Source organism: Acanthaster planci, linkage group LG03 (assembly GCF_054643075.1).
Source record: "Acanthaster planci isolate LZ-2023a linkage group LG03, COTS_SCS, whole genome shotgun sequence".
Lineage (NCBI taxonomy): Eukaryota > Metazoa > Echinodermata > Asteroidea > Valvatida > Acanthasteridae > Acanthaster > Acanthaster planci.
The window spans coordinates 15,530,052-15,551,237 of NC_141779.1; the positions used below are offsets into that span (position 1 = coordinate 15,530,052).

At 42.3% G+C, this 21,186-nt stretch overlaps 2 protein-coding genes across 3 annotated transcripts; both read left to right on the forward strand.

Annotated features, from left to right (window-relative positions):
* The first annotated feature begins 1,704 nt into the window (after positions 1-1,704).
* LOC110991188 (monocarboxylate transporter 12-like) lies at positions 1,705-9,053 on the forward strand. Its single transcript, XM_022256424.2, has 5 exons — positions 1,705-2,125; positions 5,159-5,377; positions 5,920-6,060; positions 6,257-7,132; positions 7,491-9,053. Exons 2-5 carry the CDS (start codon positions 5,176-5,178, stop codon positions 7,622-7,624), a joined length of 1,353 nt encoding a protein of 450 aa, XP_022112116.2. The 5' UTR covers positions 1,705-2,125; positions 5,159-5,175; the 3' UTR covers positions 7,625-9,053.
* Positions 9,054-9,299: 246 nt separating this feature from the next.
* LOC110991156 (uncharacterized) lies at positions 9,300-20,738 on the forward strand. Of its 2 annotated transcripts, XM_022256371.2 has the most exons (7): positions 9,300-10,767; positions 11,311-11,533; positions 12,687-13,947; positions 14,256-14,345; positions 15,929-17,104; positions 18,181-18,430; positions 18,857-20,738. In XM_022256371.2, the coding sequence occupies exons 1-7, from the start codon at positions 9,709-9,711 to the stop codon at positions 19,079-19,081; spliced, it is 4,284 nt and encodes a 1,427-aa protein (XP_022112063.2). In that variant the 5' UTR covers positions 9,300-9,708; the 3' UTR covers positions 19,082-20,738. The 2 variants fall into 2 exon arrangements, with proteins under 2 accessions (XP_022112063.2, XP_086990375.1); XM_087134249.1 differs by lacking the exon at positions 15,929-17,104 and having other exon boundaries at positions 9,306-10,767.
* The last annotated feature ends 448 nt before the right edge of the window (positions 20,739-21,186 follow it).

Below are 21,186 nucleotides of genomic sequence, written 5' to 3' on the forward strand. Positions count from 1 at the left end.
GCCTGCTCTTTTTCCTGGCGCCCCCCCCGAAAGAGTACAAAATGAATGAACACACACACAAAAAGACGATTTCTCTTTGGTGCTTAAGGACCCATTCTTATTCACAATGTACAGCTGTTAAAGTGCAGTAGACGACCAGAGAATAATGACAGGAGGAAAACCATTGCCCCTGACAGGCCTCTACACTCACGGTTTTCAGGTTGCCCGGGACAAATTTAATTCCTCTTTCAGTTCGGGAAAGTAATAATTCAGGACAAATTGCCCGATGGACAGGTACTTTTTCTTAAAATAAAAGTGTCCATTGTTTGTGTCCAACAATAGCAGTCGGAAAATGTACCTTTGATTTGATTTGTTCTCCTCTTCACGAAAGCTTATGAAAAGTGGTAAAAAGTATACTGTTACAATGAGTTTTTTGCATCGTTTACGTACAGTAAATAAAATATAATAAAAATCGTTTACGTACAATGCACGCTGTGGATTTAGCACGGACACCGTAAAAGACGGCTGTGTCTGGGTACCAAACCTCATAGCAAGCATGGCGTAACGGAACTTTTGGGGGGGCGGTGCTCGAAGACTGTTTCACATGTGGCTGTGACTTCAACGTTAGTGAAATTTGCCTGGTACTTGTGTATGTACTTTTTTATATGACACCAGGCAAAATCGTCGATTGGTTAAGAAATAGCCATTGCCCGAGCTTGTATGAATGATGCATGAGAGTCCTGCGCACTCTCTGCACACACGCAATAGCTGGGGGGGGGGGGTTAGCAGTTGGTCGGTCTGTGATAATCGTCATTTTTTACATGTTTCTAAAGCGTACGAAACCAATTCACCCCCTCCCCTCAGCGTGCGCTTTGTACTCTCGTGAAAATGGTGACAAAAATGGATGACCCTTTACGTGGTGGGTTCCAATTCAGCCGAGTGTTCCCTATAGTAATGAGGCGCACTTGAAAAAAAAAATCAGAAAATTCAAAATCATACATAAGCATTTTAAAATTCTTTTAGTTGATCATTTCTTGCACAGCAACATTCCTTCCACGCACACACCCATCAAATAAGTTGTTTGTAACGTTGTTGTTATATGGCAATGCATGATTGACGGTTCACGGTTCATTGACGGTTTACGTTCAACAAGCCCACCTACCCTACCGGGAATAACCGAACATCAACGGTGCCATCCGAACATGCCACTGTAGATGGGACAACTTCGGAATATTTTGGCTATTTCCGGAAAACTGGAGGAATCCTCCAGTTCTGGTCACGTGACAATGGGTGATACCGGAGCCTTGATTCGTCGGATAGTCAGAATCATCGGGTCTGGTATCCAGACAAGAAAATAATAGGCAAAATTACTAAAATGGTCCGTTACAGGCATTTTACCATTATTGCTTTAGTCCCCCCCCCTTTGAAAATCTAGGATTACGCCCCTTTATAGGGAAAATCCTGGTTCCGCCCGAGAAATGTCTTCATAGCCCGAATTCCTTCCGTTTCTGGAAATCTCCGAAATTTTCCATACCATTTCGTTGACGTTCGAAAATTGTTGATGTAGGCCTAATAGCCACAACTTACTGGCGGGTGAAAATTTATCTCTATGCCAATTTCCTTACAAGCATAAAAATTCTCTAACAGTTCTATACGTTTATCTTAGTAGTTTATTTTATTTTCGTTTTACATTTTCATTTCAACTCTTGCACAAAATATGCTTGTTAGAGTTTAAAATTAACGGCGAGTGCATGCTGCATCTAAAAAAAACGTGACGTCATGCTGTTTCAAGAGAGAGGGGGCAATATCTCTATACATGTACTTATTTTGCAACTCTTCGGAGGGGTGCGCACTTTCCAATTCCAAATGGAGTTATGCGTGTATTCCTACATGTAAGTTGATATCCTTCCGTAAACTGTCAAATGCTATTGACGTGACTGTGTGGAAGTGGGAATTTTTGCAACAAGCAAGTCTGATGAGCGGCTAGTTTGCAGAAACTTAGTTAACTGTCTCTTCAAATGTGAACCACCCACATTAATAACCTGGGAGTTACTGCGCACACATCGAAATAACTCGCTCACCCGTGCACGGTGAAAACTTATGTCGTTTTGGAAAATACGTGAATTTGGAGTATTATCTGTGAAAGGTAAGCTTCCAACATTTCTGTAAAGTTATGCATTTTTATAGTTAAATTGTACATGAACAATTCAAGCTGAGATAAAACTGAAAGTATATAATAATTGTTATGCCTCATATCAGACGCAAACATAAACTTTGACAAACTGAAATTCAATGCAAATTGTTACAATGCAAACGGGGCAAAAATAGAAAAATGACAAAAATCAAGTTGTAATTAGTAAAAATAAAAATAAGGAAAACTCCACAACAAAAAAATAAAAAATATAAAAGATTATAAATACAAACGAACAAAACATGACAAAAACAAAAAGATCAAATCTATGATCGCCAAACGGTTTCTAGAGCGCTTCTTATCATGTGCATATGATGTTTGAATCCACCATGATTTAATGTCACGATTACAATATCTTTGCTTATGAAGTCAAGTTTTGTCTGTGTTAGTTTTGAAGAATGTAGGCCTACAGTTAATTTAACATAGTGCATACTTTTAGAATAAAGCGACGTCATGACTGGTATTATGCTCATGTACAGTGAACATGTACATTGAACAAGCTCCTAGCTTCATGCATGTACCGGTACATGGCAGTTATACATCATGCAACAATTTCACGGCAATACGATTCCATTCCACGTGTGACATTCAAAAAACTTGAAATGGAATTATGTAAAAATAGTGTCATCCTTTCTTTGCCTAAAAGATGACCAGTCAGTCGGCCATGCCTGTTTTGATAGGAGGGGTGAATTAACGAATACCTTGACTGAGACACAAAATAACTGTTCTTAAAATTTTACGGACGATTTCGAGTGTCTCTAATACTCGCTTTCGTTTCAGGTGTGCCTCATTTTTAGGCCCTCCTAACTTTGAACTTGCTTGCTCGCTATCTTGTCAGGCAATGCCACCAAAACGTCTGTCTACTAGCAACGGAGCCAAATATCGAAGTATTTCAATTTGATTTGAGCACCGAGGGTCTACCTTCGGTGACCAGTTTTAGACTGTGATACTGCAGCTGTAACGCACACGACAATCATGAGACTTCAAAGACGACTCAAATCCACAAGTGTGTACGCCAGTTAGCTGTGTGAGTCACGGACGTATATTAAAAAATCTGGACTCGCAATACGCTTAATCAGCTTATAGATATCACTGAATCCACTCGCAGCCATTTTACCGAGCCGAATACAAAGCTACGCAACGCAGTGATGCTGAACACAACACAATGCTTTAGCCTGGTGAATCCAGTCAAGCATTTTGCTCCACATTCGGCTATTATTTTGTTACTTTTGTTATCCAAAATATCGCTTTAAATACAACTCAACTGTAGGCTTTACAGTATGCTATTTCTACCATCATGCTACATTGAACTTGGAACATGGCCTTGGTTCCAAGGCCTTCCACGGGCATGTTTTAGCGATCCCTAACCAGAAACATGTTTGTGACAAGCAATATATAACCAGGAACATGTTAAGGGTAGCCCATAAAAACGGAGAACCGGAAACAGTTAGGCTACGTCATCTGACTGAGGCAAGCGCAAGGAAGGAGACGACACTGATAATGAACATCACTTTCACTTATGCTTCTCTCCAGCGATGCTATCTCCAGCTCCCCCTCTCTCTCTTTCTCTCTTCACGTATACGTTCTGGAAGAAAGTATCTCTTTAAATTTAATTCGCTGTGTATGTAAGAAAATGTCCTGAAATTTATAATTAGCTTATTTGAGGGGCTACAAAAACTGTCTGCTTTTTTCGTCACTTTGCAGCTGAAACAAGTTCGTGGTTCGAGGCAACCTCGTTCCCATGGGAGCGATCTTGACGCGCCATGTTGGTTCCCACCATGCCTGAAGATTGAACGCGCACGCAGCACATGTAGTCGAGGACTGGGTTCGAGGCGCCAAAACATTCATAGACACAAACTATCACCAGGCGGATCGATATCACACGGAGCGTTTCTCCATGTCTTAGACTAAAGACTGCTTCGAACACTGATTGTATTCCGCTCAGTATAAAATGCATATTACTATAAATAATATTAAATTACCCAGACAATGTACGAATTTATCACGACACCGTTAAAATTACGGTATAATAATCCGTCGATCTGAGATCGCATTCTTTAATTTATGCAATTTGCAACTGTCACGCACAGACAGTTGGCAAGTGAAATTTACTCGCTCCGAAAATCATTGCACAAGGTGGTGCTCTGTATGTGTAGGCCTAGTTTTTATCTGTCAACGGAACTGAGAATCATAGCAACATGGCTCGCAGTGGAAACAACGCAGTCTCGGTCGTATAACAGTAAACAGTTAACTGCCACAGTTTGTTTAGTGCATCATTTGGTCAAAATTCATGGTAGCGCTTGTATGGTGAGACCTTACTTCCGGCCGGAAACATGTCATTCCATTTCTCAACGACGACGACGACAACGACGACGACATTACCACTAGATTATGACGTACTTCACGACGCTATCTTGCTTTTGCTTATAAATTTACAGTTTCGTCGCATAAAGTAGTTCTACATTTCCCCGCCTTGAACCTCCTGTACTTATTTTGTCTCGGCTCCTTTTACCAAGAAAAGATCTCTCCCCATAATACTGTCTGAGCGCATTGCCCTGTGTTGGTCCCAAAGCCATTAATGAACTCTTCATGTGTCAGGCCTGAGGGGTTGGGACGCCCACTGAAAAAAGGGAGAGAAAAAAAAGAAAGCAATGAAAAAAACTTGATGAAAGGGGATGAGCATCACCAATTTTTTTTCTTCATTCGAGATTTACTCCCCCCCCGGAAAAAAGTGCTTTGCAAACTCCCCAGGGAAAAATTCTGTCGACACCCATGAACAGTCAGTATACATCATGTACATGGTACCTCTCATTAAACCTTGTAACCCAGACCCACATGAAGGAGAAATAAACCACTTCCGACCTGTACCAATGTAGTTGCTTTATTTCATGGATGAGCCCAAAAAGCTAAGGAATGAGGTTCTCGCTCACTAAAGGAAGCATCTGCAAGATGCTATATAACTCTGCTTTTGTCTCTCCTTTTCAACAGAGCTGACCTGAATCGTCATGGCAAAGCGCCGTTTATCTGCAGAATTCACAGGAAGGAGTTTAGTTGTTGTTTTTGCCTCATTTTCCGTTCATCTGCTCATCACTGCAATGACACGATGCACGGGAGTTCTCTTTACGTCCTTTCAAAATGAATTCCATGGTACCACTGCACAGACTGGGGCCATCTCTAGTGTCTTGTCGGCTACTTCCTTCTTCGGATGTGAGTGAACCACGCACAGTTTTGTATTATGAAGACATAGTACGTCTGATATATCAAATATCATATATATTGCAAATATCCCTTGTAATGAAAGCCATTGGAAGGGTTCGCCTTGATTGAAAAGTAGTCTCTCACCAGCCTGGCAACCGCGAGAGGTCGTTATCACGACCAGCTTTCGCCCTTGCACGGTCAGTAACCGCTGACCGCCGCGGGTGCGCAGTTTAACAATTCCTTCCATAGATGCGTATTGTATATGAACGTGGTCTATCTATTTCTGTAAATTGTAATGGTGAAATGAGACTTGAAATATGTGTGTATTACAGGCGTCAATCTTAGCTTACTTCCTTCATCATTATTTATATGGAGTTCCATAATCTGCTTACCGCGACAGAACCCTGCAGTAAACTGGAACTCTAGCACACAGCAGCGATAACCACATTCCTTCCAAATCTTGAAGGTCTAGATTCATTTACCTCCACTGCACAGTCACTCACACCTTTTGGCAAGACATATTTTTCCTGCGGACGATGTTCTGATTGCAGGCGCTCTCGGCGGTGCAGCAGCGAATCGCTTCGGTTGTCGTCCAACGATGGTTGCTGGTGGTCTGCTCAATATTGTGGGAATGGTCGGTGGAGCCCTGGCTGGAAATATCTACCAGATGTATGTTTTGGGCGCCTTGGCAGGCAAGAAAAATTATTCACGATAGTAGTTGCTGAACTCAACAATCACTTGATGTAATTAATATCAAATTAACAATAATATCAAAATAATATTACTTACAATACGCCGATGTATCACATTTATGTTTCTAAAGTGACCGATTAAAAAGATAAGATAAAAAGACCTAACACGATTTTCTCCTTCCTCTCTTTTTTCAAGGTGCTGGTACCGGGATAGCCTATACTCCAGCAGTGGTTATAGTCGCCCAGTACTTCAAGAAATATTACTCCGTGGTGATTGCCCTTGTTACCACAGGAGATAGCATAGGAATAATGATGTTTGGTCCTTTGATGCAGATGTTACTGGATGCGTACGGTTGGAGAGGAACGTTACTTGTAACTGGCGCCATAACCGCTAACATTTGCTTGGCTGGGGCAGTCTGCCGTTCAAATCGGCGCCCTCTCCAAGCCACGGAGAATAGACAAGTGAATAAGCACGGCAACCCCGAAGGGGAACTGCAGACAATTTCTCGTAGAATACAAGCGTCTACTAACTCACCGGTGACGACTGAACAAAGTGCTGAGGGTAGAAGCCCACACTGTGTAGTGGTTTGCTTGTCCGGGGCGGTCAAGGTGTTCAGACTGAAGTTGCTCTGGCAAAGTTACCGCTTTTCGGCGCTCTGCTTCGCACAGTGTGCCTTTGTTTTCTCTCTCGGCTGCTACCTTGTTTATCTCATCCCACGCGCTACGTCCTCAGGTATACCCGCTCAGGAGGCCTCCTTTCTCCTCAGTGTGGTTGGTATCAGTGGTCTAGTAGGACGCCCATTCTGCGGACTTATCAACCACAAGGTGTCGTCAGAGATAATTTTTGACGCGTCTATGTTCACCAGTGCCTGTGCTGTCCTGGTGGCGCAGTTTGGCACGTATGGGTACTTTATGTTCTCCGCCGCCTTGTTCGGATTAGCGATTGGCTTCCAGCGCACCATCACTCCTGTCCTCGTGCGGGAATACGTCGGCCTGGCTAATTTAGGGTCGGCAGTGGGACTTTACTCTGGCATCGGGGGCGTAGTTGATTTAATCGGCCCTATTTTAGCAGGTGGGTCAAATCGGTGAATTCTGATTATCTCTGCTATAGTGTGCGATCGTTTTCCACTCTGAGATTTTTTTGGTAAATTTATTAAGATAAAAACGACGAAATTGAGGGGCTAAGAGATTGATCGAGTTCTCCGTGATGCCTCTTGTACTTGAGAACTAATTATTTTCTCTATATTCACCAATTTTGCGTCCATGTCTTTAAAAGAATCTACACTGGAGAAAATGGTTTAGTTCAAAGAAGTTCCTTTAATTGTATCATTTGTAATTGTACTTTTCAGTACATTTCCGGTGGTAAGAGTGTCAGAATGATAAGAATAACAACTTTTCTTTATCTTTCATTTTCACGTGGTGACATGCAGGAGCCATCTACGATGTCACGGAAAGCTATACTGTTCTGTTTTACATCTTCGCAGGAGTTTTCGCCCTTGGGTTTCTGGCGATGTTGTTGGCACCTCTGCTGAAGAGAATTGAGCCTGGTGTGCGCGAAGGTTGAATTCTGGGTGCACGTGTTTCTTTAGGCATGGAGGAATATTGTGCAGTGTGGTGGAAATCCATTAATTATTGTTCTAGTATAATGCCGCTCATATTCAGTAATCGTTCCTAGGGTAATCGCACAATTTCTGCAGCCAAAACTTCTTGGTCCAATTTATCAATGACTCGCGGTCAGTTGTTGTTATGTTATTTTAGTATTATAACCCCCGTGGCATTTTCTAAATTTGATTTTTTTTTGTACGACTGAAGGCAAGTCTATTTCTCACGATGACTTTTTAAATACACTCTTGTGGTTTTTACCTGTGTCAGATATGGTCAAAAGGTCTCAAGATATGTAAGACATTGTCGGAGGGGTTGATCTGGACTTGACTAGACTGGTAGGTTTCGTTTGGTTAGTAGCTCGGCATTCCTTTCCTGACTTTGGTGAAGAGAGAACCGGTACATTTTTAGCAGTCAGGAAGGAATCGCCGCTTCACCTTTAGCATCTCACAGGAAGAACCTATCATCTGTTGCACAGGTTGGTTCCCCGCATATATCATCCAAGTTAATTATTGAATTGATCATCAGTATTATAATTCAAATTTCTTGTGTTTTCTCATTTCCCACCCATCATTCAACTTCTCTGATGATAATTGTATTGTTAGTTGTTCCCTCTATGAAGTGTGGGTTTTAAAACACATTATGATAAAACACATTATTCCCACAACACATTAATCACAACAATATACTAAACAATCAGACGACAGTCTTGTAAATGATCCTGTAAGACATACACATTGAATAAAATTACGTAGTATTTATATACTTGGTTAATAATTTAGCCCTGTAATTTTGTTTGAATGTTTGTTGATTCCAAATATTCTTTAAAGAGGCATCTAGGGAATGCCTCAGTTTGGGACCCTCATGTGTCACTGTGTTTTGTGTAAGAGCAGTGCCGCGAGCAAAGGATTGATGAAGTTTATCTGGTGAAGTGGTGGTGCACTTCTTCATTTATGTTAAACATAGAACAAATGGATTTAGGTATTTTTTTTATTGTTTAATTGTTGCATGAGGACCCTAAGATGAAGAGAATGTATATTGTTAACTTTAAGGGTTTTATACATATAAAAGAGAGGATTACTGTGTTCAAGATAATTGGCAGAGTGAATTATTTGTAAAGTTTTTTTTTCAATTTAAGCATTCTACTGAATCAAACCAACCACGCAACTAGTCCGACTACGTGTACTACAACACTTAATTCTTCCCCTCTGGTTAGACACTGCGACTTGATTTGGCTCCACTTTATGCTTTATAAACAAAACGGCAAAACGCTCGAGTACTTTATATGGTTCCGACCGCATCGACAGTGGTTTGAAAATGTTTCTGGAAATCGAGATGCAACTGTAACAAAGCCGCGACTTCGAAAACGGCACATTGACGCCTCTATTTAGACTGTTCCCATGTGGTATAAATTATGTCCGACTCGATTTTTATCCAAGGAAACGGATACCAGACATCTGCTGACTCGCTCTGTTCGAGTCGTGCATTTTTTCTGCTACGGCTTCAATTATCAGTATCGTGCAAAATAGCAATCAGCCGTAGCCGTACACAACAATGGCAGTTCTGCCTGATCGCGCTGTGTGTACCTAGTGTACGCACCTTGACAACGGCCATCAAAACATTTTTGCCTATGCCTCAATGACAATGCTTGACTGGGTTCCAACACATGTGCCACCTTCGGCTAGTGGGACGAATCGATTCATGTGAAATTACTAAAAACAGATCCAACTCAGTTTTGATTTCTGATAATTTTGGAGAGGAACAATCTGAGGTTGTCGTCGCTCTCAAGAATAAAACCCATGGTTTGTTAATCGGAGCTTTTCATGTTTTTCTTGTGGAACAAGTTCTGCTTCTATCACGTCCATTGACATGGTTGAGCATACGGAGGTGGAATACGTGCGCCCTGTGCAAGACTACTACGTCCCAACCTTAGTTTGCTTGAAAAGTTGTGCCGGAAAACTGCGATATATGTGAAGTAAGTTATGACAGTGTATAAGTGTAAGAAAGAAGACTATTTCAATCAGTGTTGAAAGGAGACTATCAATTATGGCAGACGCACCAGTTCTTCGGCCTGAAGGCATTCCAACAATATTTGGTGATCTGGAGGCAAAGAGCATCACCTTCCTTGTGGACACCTCAGGTAGCATGTATCCTTACCTAGAGGTTGTCAAGGAGCATCTGGTAGAGGTCCTTCTGGCTCGTTCTTTCAAGCGCAATGATTCAATGTTCAACATCATGGAATTCTCCTCTGAGGTGGTCCCGTGGGCAGACTGCATGGTGAAGTGTACCCCCCAGACTGTAACGGTGGCGGCTGAATGGGTCAAAAATCTGGGATGCAAGACAGGAACAAACACCTTGGATGCCCTTCTGGCTGGATTTGCAGACCGTGCCTGTGAGGCTTTGTACCTTGTCACAGACGGACTTCCCGATCAGACCCCAGAGGAAATCCTTCAACACGTGGCATTGGTGAGTGATGGCCGCCCGGTTCATGCCATTTACCTGGCCGGTGGAATAGCAGACCTCCCTGCTTGTGAATTTCTCACCTTTCTTGCAACAGAAACAGCGGGGACCTTCCAGACAGTCAGGCTGTCGAGCAAGGGCTCGATAGAGGAAGTCAAAGTAGTTGTTTGTTCTGACCATGCTCCGCCACAAATCCCAAATCCTCCACCAACAACTCTAGATAACCCACCAATGAGGAATGTCAAAGTGTATGACGTGTCGGCAGGAAATGGCATACCAGCAACCAGCATCAAGACAACTCTGCCGAATCTTCCAAGATCAAACACTGTAACCTACGTCGACCAGTCTGATGAAATGGCCACAAAAATGTGCAGCGTGACAACATCAGTAGACCATGATCCTGCTGAGCAGCGACTCATCTCGGTAGATGACATTCCGACAAGGGTCATTCGGACAGAAAACGTTCAGCTGCGTTACCCAGACCTCACATGGGAGACATACCGGCCCACGGCCAAACTTGTGCGAAAGCTTCTGGCAAACGCCGACAGTAATTCGGTGACTGGTGGCGTTCTCTTGCAAGGCATGAGGGTCCTGGCCAGACGAGATAAAGATGGCTTCTATTGCCTGGGATATGTGAAACAACAGGTACATGTATGTAAGATGTGGAAGATACCTTTCAGAACAATTAATGAACAGTGCTTTTGCATCTGTGTGGATACACATTACAGCACCTTTGTACATACACATGCGATAAAAGTTGCATGTACATGTACATGTAATATTTAAGATTGCACCAATTCTTCCAAGCCATTCTTTTTCTGATCAACTCAAGTTATTTACGTAAACATGAAATTACAATTTTCAGTACACAAAACGCCAGTGACTGTATAGTCGCCAGGTCCCTATATCTATTGTCAAGTTTGGTTTTCGCACTAAGTGGCGAAATAAGGGACCTGGCGACTATACTGTAACTGTAGATACATGTACTGTCATTGGTTTGCCAGGAATAGATAAAAATCTAAAACTTGTATTTAAACACTCACAGTTCCAGTGTACCTTATGTAAACTTCAAAACGTAGTTGGTAGTTGTGTACAATTTGTATATTCATAATGTGTTTATACATGTATGTTACTCTCTTGTGGTTGAGGTCTTAAACGAACCCTGTTTATTGGCGTCTTGGTTGACAGGTGACAGCCAACCACACCTTCCTGATTGAGTTTGACAAAGAGCCCAGGTCAAAGGCTCAACCGCAGCTTCAAGAGACAGCAGTCTATGATATCATTTCATACAATGATGCGTCGAGGCATTCAGTAGCGGCTGGGGACAAGGTCTTGGCACCTCATGGGAAGTTGCAGTTTCGCTACGCCCCTGGGAGTGTACTAGAAGGTCTTGAGGGGAGGTCATCAGGCTGTAAGTTTACGTAATGCCACTGCTGTCCGTTTTTTTTCCCCTGCCAAAGTGACATTTTTCTGGGAAGAGGCAGGCAAGTCACGTAGACTGCTCTGTCATCAGGCGGTTCTAAGCTTGAAATTTGAAAAAGTAGGATATGTTACCAGAAATAGACTACACATATTTACTTCTCACATACGGTTGTCTAACATTGATTTTCAACAGAATGCATATGATGGCACTTTCATAAAAATGTACCAGTAACTGCTTTCATTCCATTTAAAAATTTTGGATATTAATGTGTTTCCAATTTCACAAAACACCTTCCTGTGTTTCTACTACTGAGTATGTATTAATTGTTTATAAATGGTCATTTTGTTGTGATACGAGCCAGTACCAAATATGGCAAAAATGACCACAGCTGTTACATGTGGTGCACACATTCTGGGTTATCCAACCGCTGTATTCATCCCCCCATCAGATACCAAACCATCCATGCTGCGCATAGACTTTAGTTACTATTAAAAGGCATGCTGCCTGATCCACGTGTACACATAACCGGCAGAGATGGAAGTTATATTATTGACGCATGCGTATTAATAACCTCAAGCTCAAGGACAACCTGCTGGTGAAAATTCTCATTTGCTATGAAGATGAACGGGTGCCTGTTGCTAGGCTGCAGGTCATCACCATAGTAACATACACACTCAAGATGAAATCCATTGTTGCTGCTGCATATTTGCTAGCAGCTTGGCTGGTGAAGAAGCGTCACTTCTCATATTAATTTGACGGTAGTTGTTCTTTCAAAATACTGCATCGTTGCTTAAGGGGGATGACACCATGTTTATTTGGAGAAGGTATTTATGATTCATGAAGCTGTATTCTGGATGGCTTTATGATATGGAATTTAGCCTGAAAAGGTTTTTCAAGAATGTATTTAATTGCTGTTTGGTTTAGCCTAACTGCTACGGAAGGTTTAGTACATTGTACAACGGTACCTACCTAAGGAGACGTGTGTAAGGAATGGTGCTTTTGATGAATCCTCAGGAAAAAAAGTGTTGCTCAAAAGATTTATCCCACTCTCTTGGATTGGGTTTTGTTAATACTGGTTATTTTTGCATTCACCAAGAAGGAAATGTGTTCAGTAATTTTTTTCATTGTTTGGCCCATGCAGGTGCTGCAGATTCTGAAGGTCTTGTTGTCAGTTTCTTTGACGGAAAAACAGAGAAGATATCCAAGCAGACATCCATCTGGATTCCGCTTAAGTTGTACGAGAGGATCAAACTGGAAATACAGATGCCCATCACTGCCAGGCAGTACCTTGTCAACAATCCTTACTACCCAGTCATGCTACCCCCAGGGTACAACTCCAGGACAGGGGTTGGAACAGGGTACCTGTCCAAAACCACTGCAGGAGCTCAGGAGACTGGCTACCTGATGGGTGGTTACGAGGCTGTGGGCAAGTACCCTGTTTATGTTCCCGTCTACCCCGACGATTCTCCCGCGTTTGGATTCCGTATGCCGTCAGTAAGGGAGAGTATTGTTAAGAGCGAGGAGGTGCATAAACTCATCCCGGGCACTAATCTGACCAAAGAGGACCTGAACCGCAAGGTGATGCAGCAGCTGATGGACCACAAGATGATCCCAACGATGCCGGAGGTCCCCAAGGCATCTGGGGAGACAAGGCAGAGGGTGTCCCCACCACAGTCGGGAACCTTGCGTAAGAGTGTCTCATTCCAAAAGGAAGAGGGGGAGATGGACTCGGGTATCGGGTCCTGCACTGCTGCTTCGGGCGTGGCCAATGAATTGCTGTCGGAGTCAGAATCAGAGGATGAGGAAAAGGATGAAAATGTAATTGAGGCTGGTACTCAGACGCTATCACTTAGGGACTCAGGTGTCGGTACCGACTACAGCCTTCTGTACAACTACCACCCGGATACTTCTTTGGATGAACGCCCTCCTTGGCGGTACTGGAACCCCAACTCCAAATCGTCTCGCCCCTCATCTCACAAGAATTCCAAAGCCAAGCCCTTTCGTGATACAGTCCTGAGTGCACCTGCGGAGGCCAGGGCACAACCGATCTTGGCAGAGCCCATCACAGCATTTTCCCAAGCCCAGGATCAGGCCTTGTTGGACAGCATTGACCAGGAGATCAGGACCGACCGGGCCCAGCTGGAATGGATCCAAAGACACCCTCATCCCCCTCTCCGGCCCCCTTACGACCCCGAGGTGGACATGGGCCCGGTCAACCGCAGCAGTGCCTTCAACACAGTCAACCACCAGATCAAGAGTGATCGGGCCCATTTGGAGTGGATACAGAAACATCCCCATCCACCCAATGGTGCCACGAGGCAGCAAGTGATCCCAGCTCATAGGAAAATTGGTAGTCATGACATGGTCCGTGAGGCCAAAGAAAAGGCCTACCTGGAGTACAGGTAAACTTAAGTAGAGCTTTTATAATTTTATTCCGTTTGTAAATGACCTGACGGTGGTATTGTGTGTTTCTATACAAATGGGAACCCATTGATTGAAGACAAGTCAGTGTACATGTACTTGACTTTAAATTCAAGAACTTAAGTATTACGGTACATGTGCTGTTTGGTTTGAAGAAAACGAAAGTGTTACTAACTACTTTGGAAAAAAATTTGCAGTCCACCTGTGTAATGCCCAGTGAAAACAAGTGGACTGTGTTACAAACAAGCAAATTCTCACTGTTCAGTTTTCTCTCGCTCAAATTCTACAGACGAAACCAGGTGATGCAGATGGAGGCCCACTTTTCCCAGATGGAGATGGACGCCAGACGGGTGAAGGAAGCCAAAGAACAGAGATGCAGGTTAGTCCTTTGTCTTGTTTAAATTCTAAATAAACAATTGCCCAGAGGTTTTGGGTATGAATTTTTCATCCATGATATGTACATGTGAAAATTGGAAAGTTCCACCATGTTTGCTGAAAGATTTTGAAATAATTGCCAGCATTCAAAAATCATCAGTTAGTGTGAATTGGGTTGTCTTTCTTCAATACGAATGTCCAACCATAAGACCATAGAAATGCTTTTTAACAATAGATAGTGTGCACATTTAGAAGCAGCAAAACCTCATGCTTGATGTGTGCTGACAGAGTGTTAATTTCCCTGCTTTTTTTGCCAACAAAGCAAAATGCTCCATCCATTTTCAACCTGTCAAAATCGTTAGATCCACATATATGCCTGGGCACGTGCAGGTATCACTTACGGACTTAGTGAAATTGAAACACATGGGATCAGATTCGTTTCCTAATGGATCGACATGGGAAGGAAACAGGTTTTTTTCCTTGAATTGAAGCCTTTGTATAAGAAGCCATTCCTGAATGAATCATGCTCATTGGTGTGACTACAGAGGCCACATGTGGCCTTGTTTTTGCAGGTCCTGGCTTTGCAACTTTCCTTTGATTTGATCTTATGTTGCATAATCAATTGCACGTACTGGTAGACTCAATGGAGAATGCTATAACTTTTGACCTAACAGTAGATAAATTGATGCTTCTTAGACAGAAAATAGACCTGAATTGAGCCAAGGGCCTCAAATTAGGGGATTAAGTTCATGAAGGGGAAGTAGGGAAGTCTGAAGCTGAAGACAGAGACATTACGAAGACTACTCCCTCCCCCCCCGACACACTCATCAAACTTTACACATCCTTTGTTATTAAATATCAATTAATTGAGGGTGCATTCATCATTATTAACCCTAGTCATGCTGAACCCAACAAGGTTATGCAGGATTTCAGTGGTCCCTATGGGGTGAGGGTTAACAGAGTCAGCAGGTTGCCGTGTGGGATGGACAGAACGAATAAAATTAAGAGTTTCTGGATCTGGACCAAATTCATTTTGCCTGTTTGCACTTTTATATCCAGCAAAATTGATGCATGAATTTGTTATACATCTCAAAAGTGCCAGACAAGAATGATCATTGTAACTGCCGTTTCCTAGAGTCGATGCCCAAGCCCATTGCTGTTCCAGCAGCATAATAACTGGTATCATTCTTCCAAAATGACACAGTTCACAGTTCAAAGTTTTCTCAATTGGAAACCAGCCTGTTTTATTATCCGTAAGACTGCCAAGAGTTTCTTTATTATGTTCGTACTCACCAACTTAGACCAAGTCATGGTCATCTGCACTGATGAACTCTTTTGAATCAACTTGAAAATATCTTGGCGAGATGTGCAACATTTGCATTGAAATGTTGCAACACGACATGAAGTTTGAGGAATTCATCAGATGTCCTCATAATTTTGTGCACTGGGTAAAGTTTCTGATATTTACTTTACAGTTGGTTGTATTATTCCCCCAACCTCTTGACTGATTTTGATCCTGCCTCTTTTGTCTTCTTTCCTTCTCCCTGTCTTTATTTTTTTCATTGTTGTTGAAATCGTCATAATCAGGGCATCAGTTGCCGTTGAGGAGTCCCTAACAATGCGATATGACACCGCTCAAGCCACACAAGTCACAGATACTGTGACCTCAGATCAAATACCTGAATCTGAAATCATGTATCCAGATAACATGTCACACAGTACACAGCCCGCAACTCAATCTTATAAATGTATCACTGATGGCTCTCAGCCACTTACGAAAACAAGAGAAAAACTCACTGTACGGGATGTAGTTTTTGGTGAGAGAAAGACCCTTACACCGCCACCTGCTACCAAAGAAGAAAAAGAATATGTTCCCCATAAGTCAGGGAAGAATGACACCCACAGGGGGCAGATTGTTTTCAACCCTTACATCCTGTACCACTCATTCTCTACCACACCAAAGACAACTTTGCAGGTGGGCGGCACAGGTGAAACTGAACATGGCAATGTAGCTGCCGCTCAGAATGACAGCAGTCAGTGTTACGGGACAAAATCCCTCCAAGCAAAATCTCAGCTACAAAGATGCACCAATCAAGGAGAGAAAAAGATTGTCCAAGTGACAAAGTCCACTGTGGACAAAATGAACAATAAAGATTTAGAGAACTCAGTGATTACTTTGCTCAGTGAAAATTACCATCCCGGAACTAACCCAGAAGAACTGATGCAGAGCATGCAGCAGATGCTGATGAAATCATCTCAGGTTGCAAAACCAATTCCTCCAACAAGATCTGTGCAGTCTAGCAAAAGTACCTTTCACAGATTCCATCAGAGATCTACTGTCAAAACAGCGCAGACCTCAAAGGAGCTTTCAAGTTCATCAAAAGTGCATAATGTTGCTGTCACTGAAATCAGTGGTGCTGAGAACCAACCAAATCCACAACAGCTTTTCACTGAGAAACCTATCACTCAGTTTGAGGGCATCCAAATGCAAAATCATAAAAATCATGGGATTATTCAAAACTCAGTCATACACAACTCGACCACTACCCAGCACAGCTCATCAGTCACTCAAAAGCAGTCAAGAGTTGAGAAGTCAGTCACACAGAACTCACTCGGTAACAGCTCAGGAAAGGCCCAAACCCAAGCAGTTCTTAGGGCAGTAGAAAACTCATCACAGGTGTGTGCTGAGGTCAAATCACAGATGGCAACAGAAACGCTAACCAAAATGGCTACCTCCGCCATCCCTAAACAGCTATCTCATCAGTAAGTGTGGCCATGCTCAACCATCATCATCGAGTAGAATATGTAGTTGTTTCAACGTAGAGCATGCTTGATCATGGACTGAATTGTTTGTCATTGCCTGATGTCCACTGTGATCATTTTCGTTCTCTTTTTCTTCAGATTTCTTTCAGAATTTCAGCATGAATCACCTTCTGTAGTGTGCATCTTTTTATTGTTCATGCAGAAATTATAAATGTATTGTAATTGTGTTTTGTACATGTAGTGTTCATTCGTGAGTGTTAGCGCAGTAGCATCTTGGTGGAGTGGTTTACTTTTTTTCACATGCATTTGTATGTTGTGTCTGTATTTGGTTTCATTTCCTGGATTTAATTGCGATCCATCATTGACTTGTTCCAAAGGAATCCCAAAAAAGTATCAACATTCCATAAGTACATGTATGAATTCATTTTGAGGGGAAGAATCAACCATTTCTGGATTTTTCACAGGGCTGTTTGCATGTACCTAAAATTCCTTTTTTTTTTAATTTGCTCTGCTTTTCCCTGACTGAATGCTCACATACCGGGTAGTTAAACATTGTAAAAGCCATGTATGGGTTTACGGCACACACCACTTTATTGAAATTGACTACAAAGAATACTGTAAATAAAATATATCAAAACTTGACAACTGCACAGTAAGAAAAAATCAACACCAATATGTTTCTGATGCTTTTCTGGGGTTTCATGAGGACGGGTGACATACTATGTCATTTTTCACATTGCATTGGGTGCATATTTGTTGCAACTAATGACAGAGTAAGACTCCTTGAGTTGCTGAATATTAAAGTGATTCAGCTGTCCAATTGTGTGAATTTTCTATACCTTTCTGCAGTTAGTTGTTGAATACACACCCTGTATAATGCTTTCCCTTTTGTGAAGTGTTTAGGAAAAAGTAGCCTTGTGTCTCTACATTTTGTACAGGATGTAGCCGAGTACCGTTAAACAAAAGATTGACACAGAAATTTAGTCCATGGAGGTTTTTAGTGTGTGTCCTTTTGAATTTCAGTCTAAGCGAGACTGTTTTCCTTAAGCGTTACTCTGTTATGTCTGACTGCACAGGAGATTTGCAGCTGACGTGACCAGGCGTGACGTCCAACGCCAGCGGGACAGTGAGGACAAGCTGCGGAGCATCCAGGAGGCCAAGAGGTCGGTCAGCGCCAGCATCGCCAAGCAGCAGCAAGAGCGGTCCAACCGGGAGGCGCAGCGGGAGGCGGGCAGGGTGGAGGCCCTGCGGCAGCGCAGCCAGAGGCGGGAGGAGATTGCTGCCCAGAGGGAGAAGGAGATCAAGGATGCCATCACACGCAGACAGGTGGGGGGAATTGTTGCTCCTTTGTCCTTTGCAAAAAAATGGATTGTCACTTGATCGGTATTGTTCATTTATTACGAAGTGCCAAATGCGTATGCCATTCGTCCTGTCTGCATCGAGCAGCACCCTCATGTATGCCGGTTGAGTGACACAGTCTCCCTCTGTTTTGCATTCTGGAACCTTGAAAGTGCCATTCATTCTCAAGCCAGAATGGGCTTACCTGGGAAAGCTCAGCCAAATTCATAAAATAGACAAGCCATTGGTGGTTTCATCACAGACATGTAGAGAGTACATGTAGGTTGACCTTCTCCAGTGAAAATTTAATTACACTTGTGAACGAGGAAAACGTTCTTTGAATGATCTGAAAGTGTTTCGTAACTGGGTGGAGTTCAGAGAGACTGACCTTTTTCCTTTTAATGAACCACGCAGGAGATTAAACAGCAGAGGCAAGATGAGCTGACAAGGCGGCATGTCCAGAAACTCTCTGAGCAAAGTGAGCAGGAGGCCTTACGGGATGCACAGCGACGAGGCAATGAGATCCGGCGCCGGGAATTCTTCTACAACAAGGAGCAGAAGAACCAGGAAGCCAAGGACCTACGTCTGGCCGTCCGAGAGCAGAAGCAGCACGATTTGCGCTCCCAGGTGCTACCGTGAGTTTGCGAGGACCCCTTAGTTCACAAGGCCCCCTGATTCTGTGACCGCCTCATGGCCATATGTCCTCAGTATGGCTCGGCAGGCACTGCCATCGGTTGATGTACTTGGAGCTTGCGATCTTCAATTAGATATTCAGTGGCTGGAGATTTGCCCCACTCTTTGTTCCAAAAGTTAATGATGTAATTACCAGAGATCTCACTTGCCTGACGTGAAACACAAATTTTGGATCGCATAATTCGTTAGAAAACTTCTAAGGGATGGCAGATTCTTCTGTTGGGTGTTTGGCAGCTGACGGACAACAGTCCATGCAGTACTAGTCTGTGGGCTCCTACTTTGGACGTAATTTGATGGACTGCAACCTACTCTGGTGTGGAGGCTTTCGGATGCCATACTTACGCAAACAGGGGAGAAAGAGTTATTTTTGCAAAAGCCGAGGTTCAATTATATTTTGTTTGAAAATTCGATTGTTACCGGACCTCTGGAATCGCTGCAGTTTATGCATGTTGTTTTTCTATTGCTATAAATAATAACAAAGTCCCTGAATGGGATTTTCCCTGCATTCTACTGCTTTATCTGTCCTCGGCTGTCAAAGATTGTAACACCGCTCACTAAAATCAGCATGTTGTACTCTCTTTGGAGTAACTCAATGTATCTGCACAAACAAAGGGAGAGGTTGAATCTGTTGTCCTAGGAGTCTAAGTCAATGTGCTTCGTATTAATTGCTGTGAATTTTGAGGCTCAGGAATTCTGCACGTTTTTGTGCATGTATATCAAACTTTAAGAATAGTTGTGTCTGTATACATTTACCTGTTGAAAGACGTGTTGTACAAGGATGCGATTTTTTAACTGTAAAGAATTGTTTTAGTTGGTGGGTCACTATGTACATGTAAAATGTATATGAATTTGGTATTTTTTATATTTGTTAATGGACATGTTTAAGTACACTTTCATGTACACATATTCAGTTGAGAACAGGCCCAAATGATCGAAACAAATTATTGTAACTAATTAATGATATACATGTATAAATATATTTTCTGTAAGTAATTCAAATACAAACCATAAGGTGTCACTTTCAATGACTCCAAAATAGATGAATAAATTAAATGAATGGCTTTGTCATAGTTTCTTAAAAATTTTAAGCTACACATTTCAAATACGTTACACAATAAATTTAAATCACCTGCAATAATTGCAAGAGAGGATACCATACATGGTTTATGCATAGAGGGTTGATGACCTGACAACTGGAGTAAGTCAGGGCAGGGTTTGAATCCGCAGCCTCCAGGCTACTGGTCATTCCATACCAACTGAGTTATCCCTCTCTGCTGTTGGAGTAGGGCTGGAAGGACCAAGTTTTGTTGAGTGCTGGCATGCCATCTTATAGCCTGCGCATGTAGGTTCAAAGCCGACTCTTTTTTCATCATGTCTGTTATGTTAGTATTTATTCAGTGTCCCTGTGCTACTTAATCGACAAACTGATAAGAAAGCAAATTTAGTTGAACTTTACAGCTCCCGAAATTTTGAACAGCAAAACTTCTGAAATATTCAGAAATTAGAGTCATTGATCAACTACCTAGGGTTTCATATGGTTGTCTTTGGAGTAGTCAACAATACGCTGCTATTGTAGAATAAAATTGATGAGTGAGGGAGTGGATATTGTGTGAGTCGTGCTATCATTTGGAAAAGTAGAGGTATTTTTCTCCTTGAATTTTTTTCCCAAGTGGAGATCCGTTATAAGGGATAATAGGACTCCGGAAAGACCAGATTTCCTCCACTAACAGTACTAAAAATTGAGGTTTAGCTTTGTGTGCCCATTTTTAAAACAAACCATCGGTTTTAGGGATGTATGTTTGAGAGAGTGACTGGATAAATTTCTGGGATTGCTATAAAATCTATTGGATGAGTGATGCGGTCACTCAAAATGGCTGTCATTCCCAAATACAAAACTGACTCTGAAAGGTGGATTTTTAAAGCTTGAGCAGGCCCGTTTAACTTAAGTTACATATTCTCGCCATGATTTTTCTGAGACCTTTATTTTACCTGAAAAGTGATCACAGTAATGGTTACTGTAATTTTAATACAGTATGATAATTTTATAATCG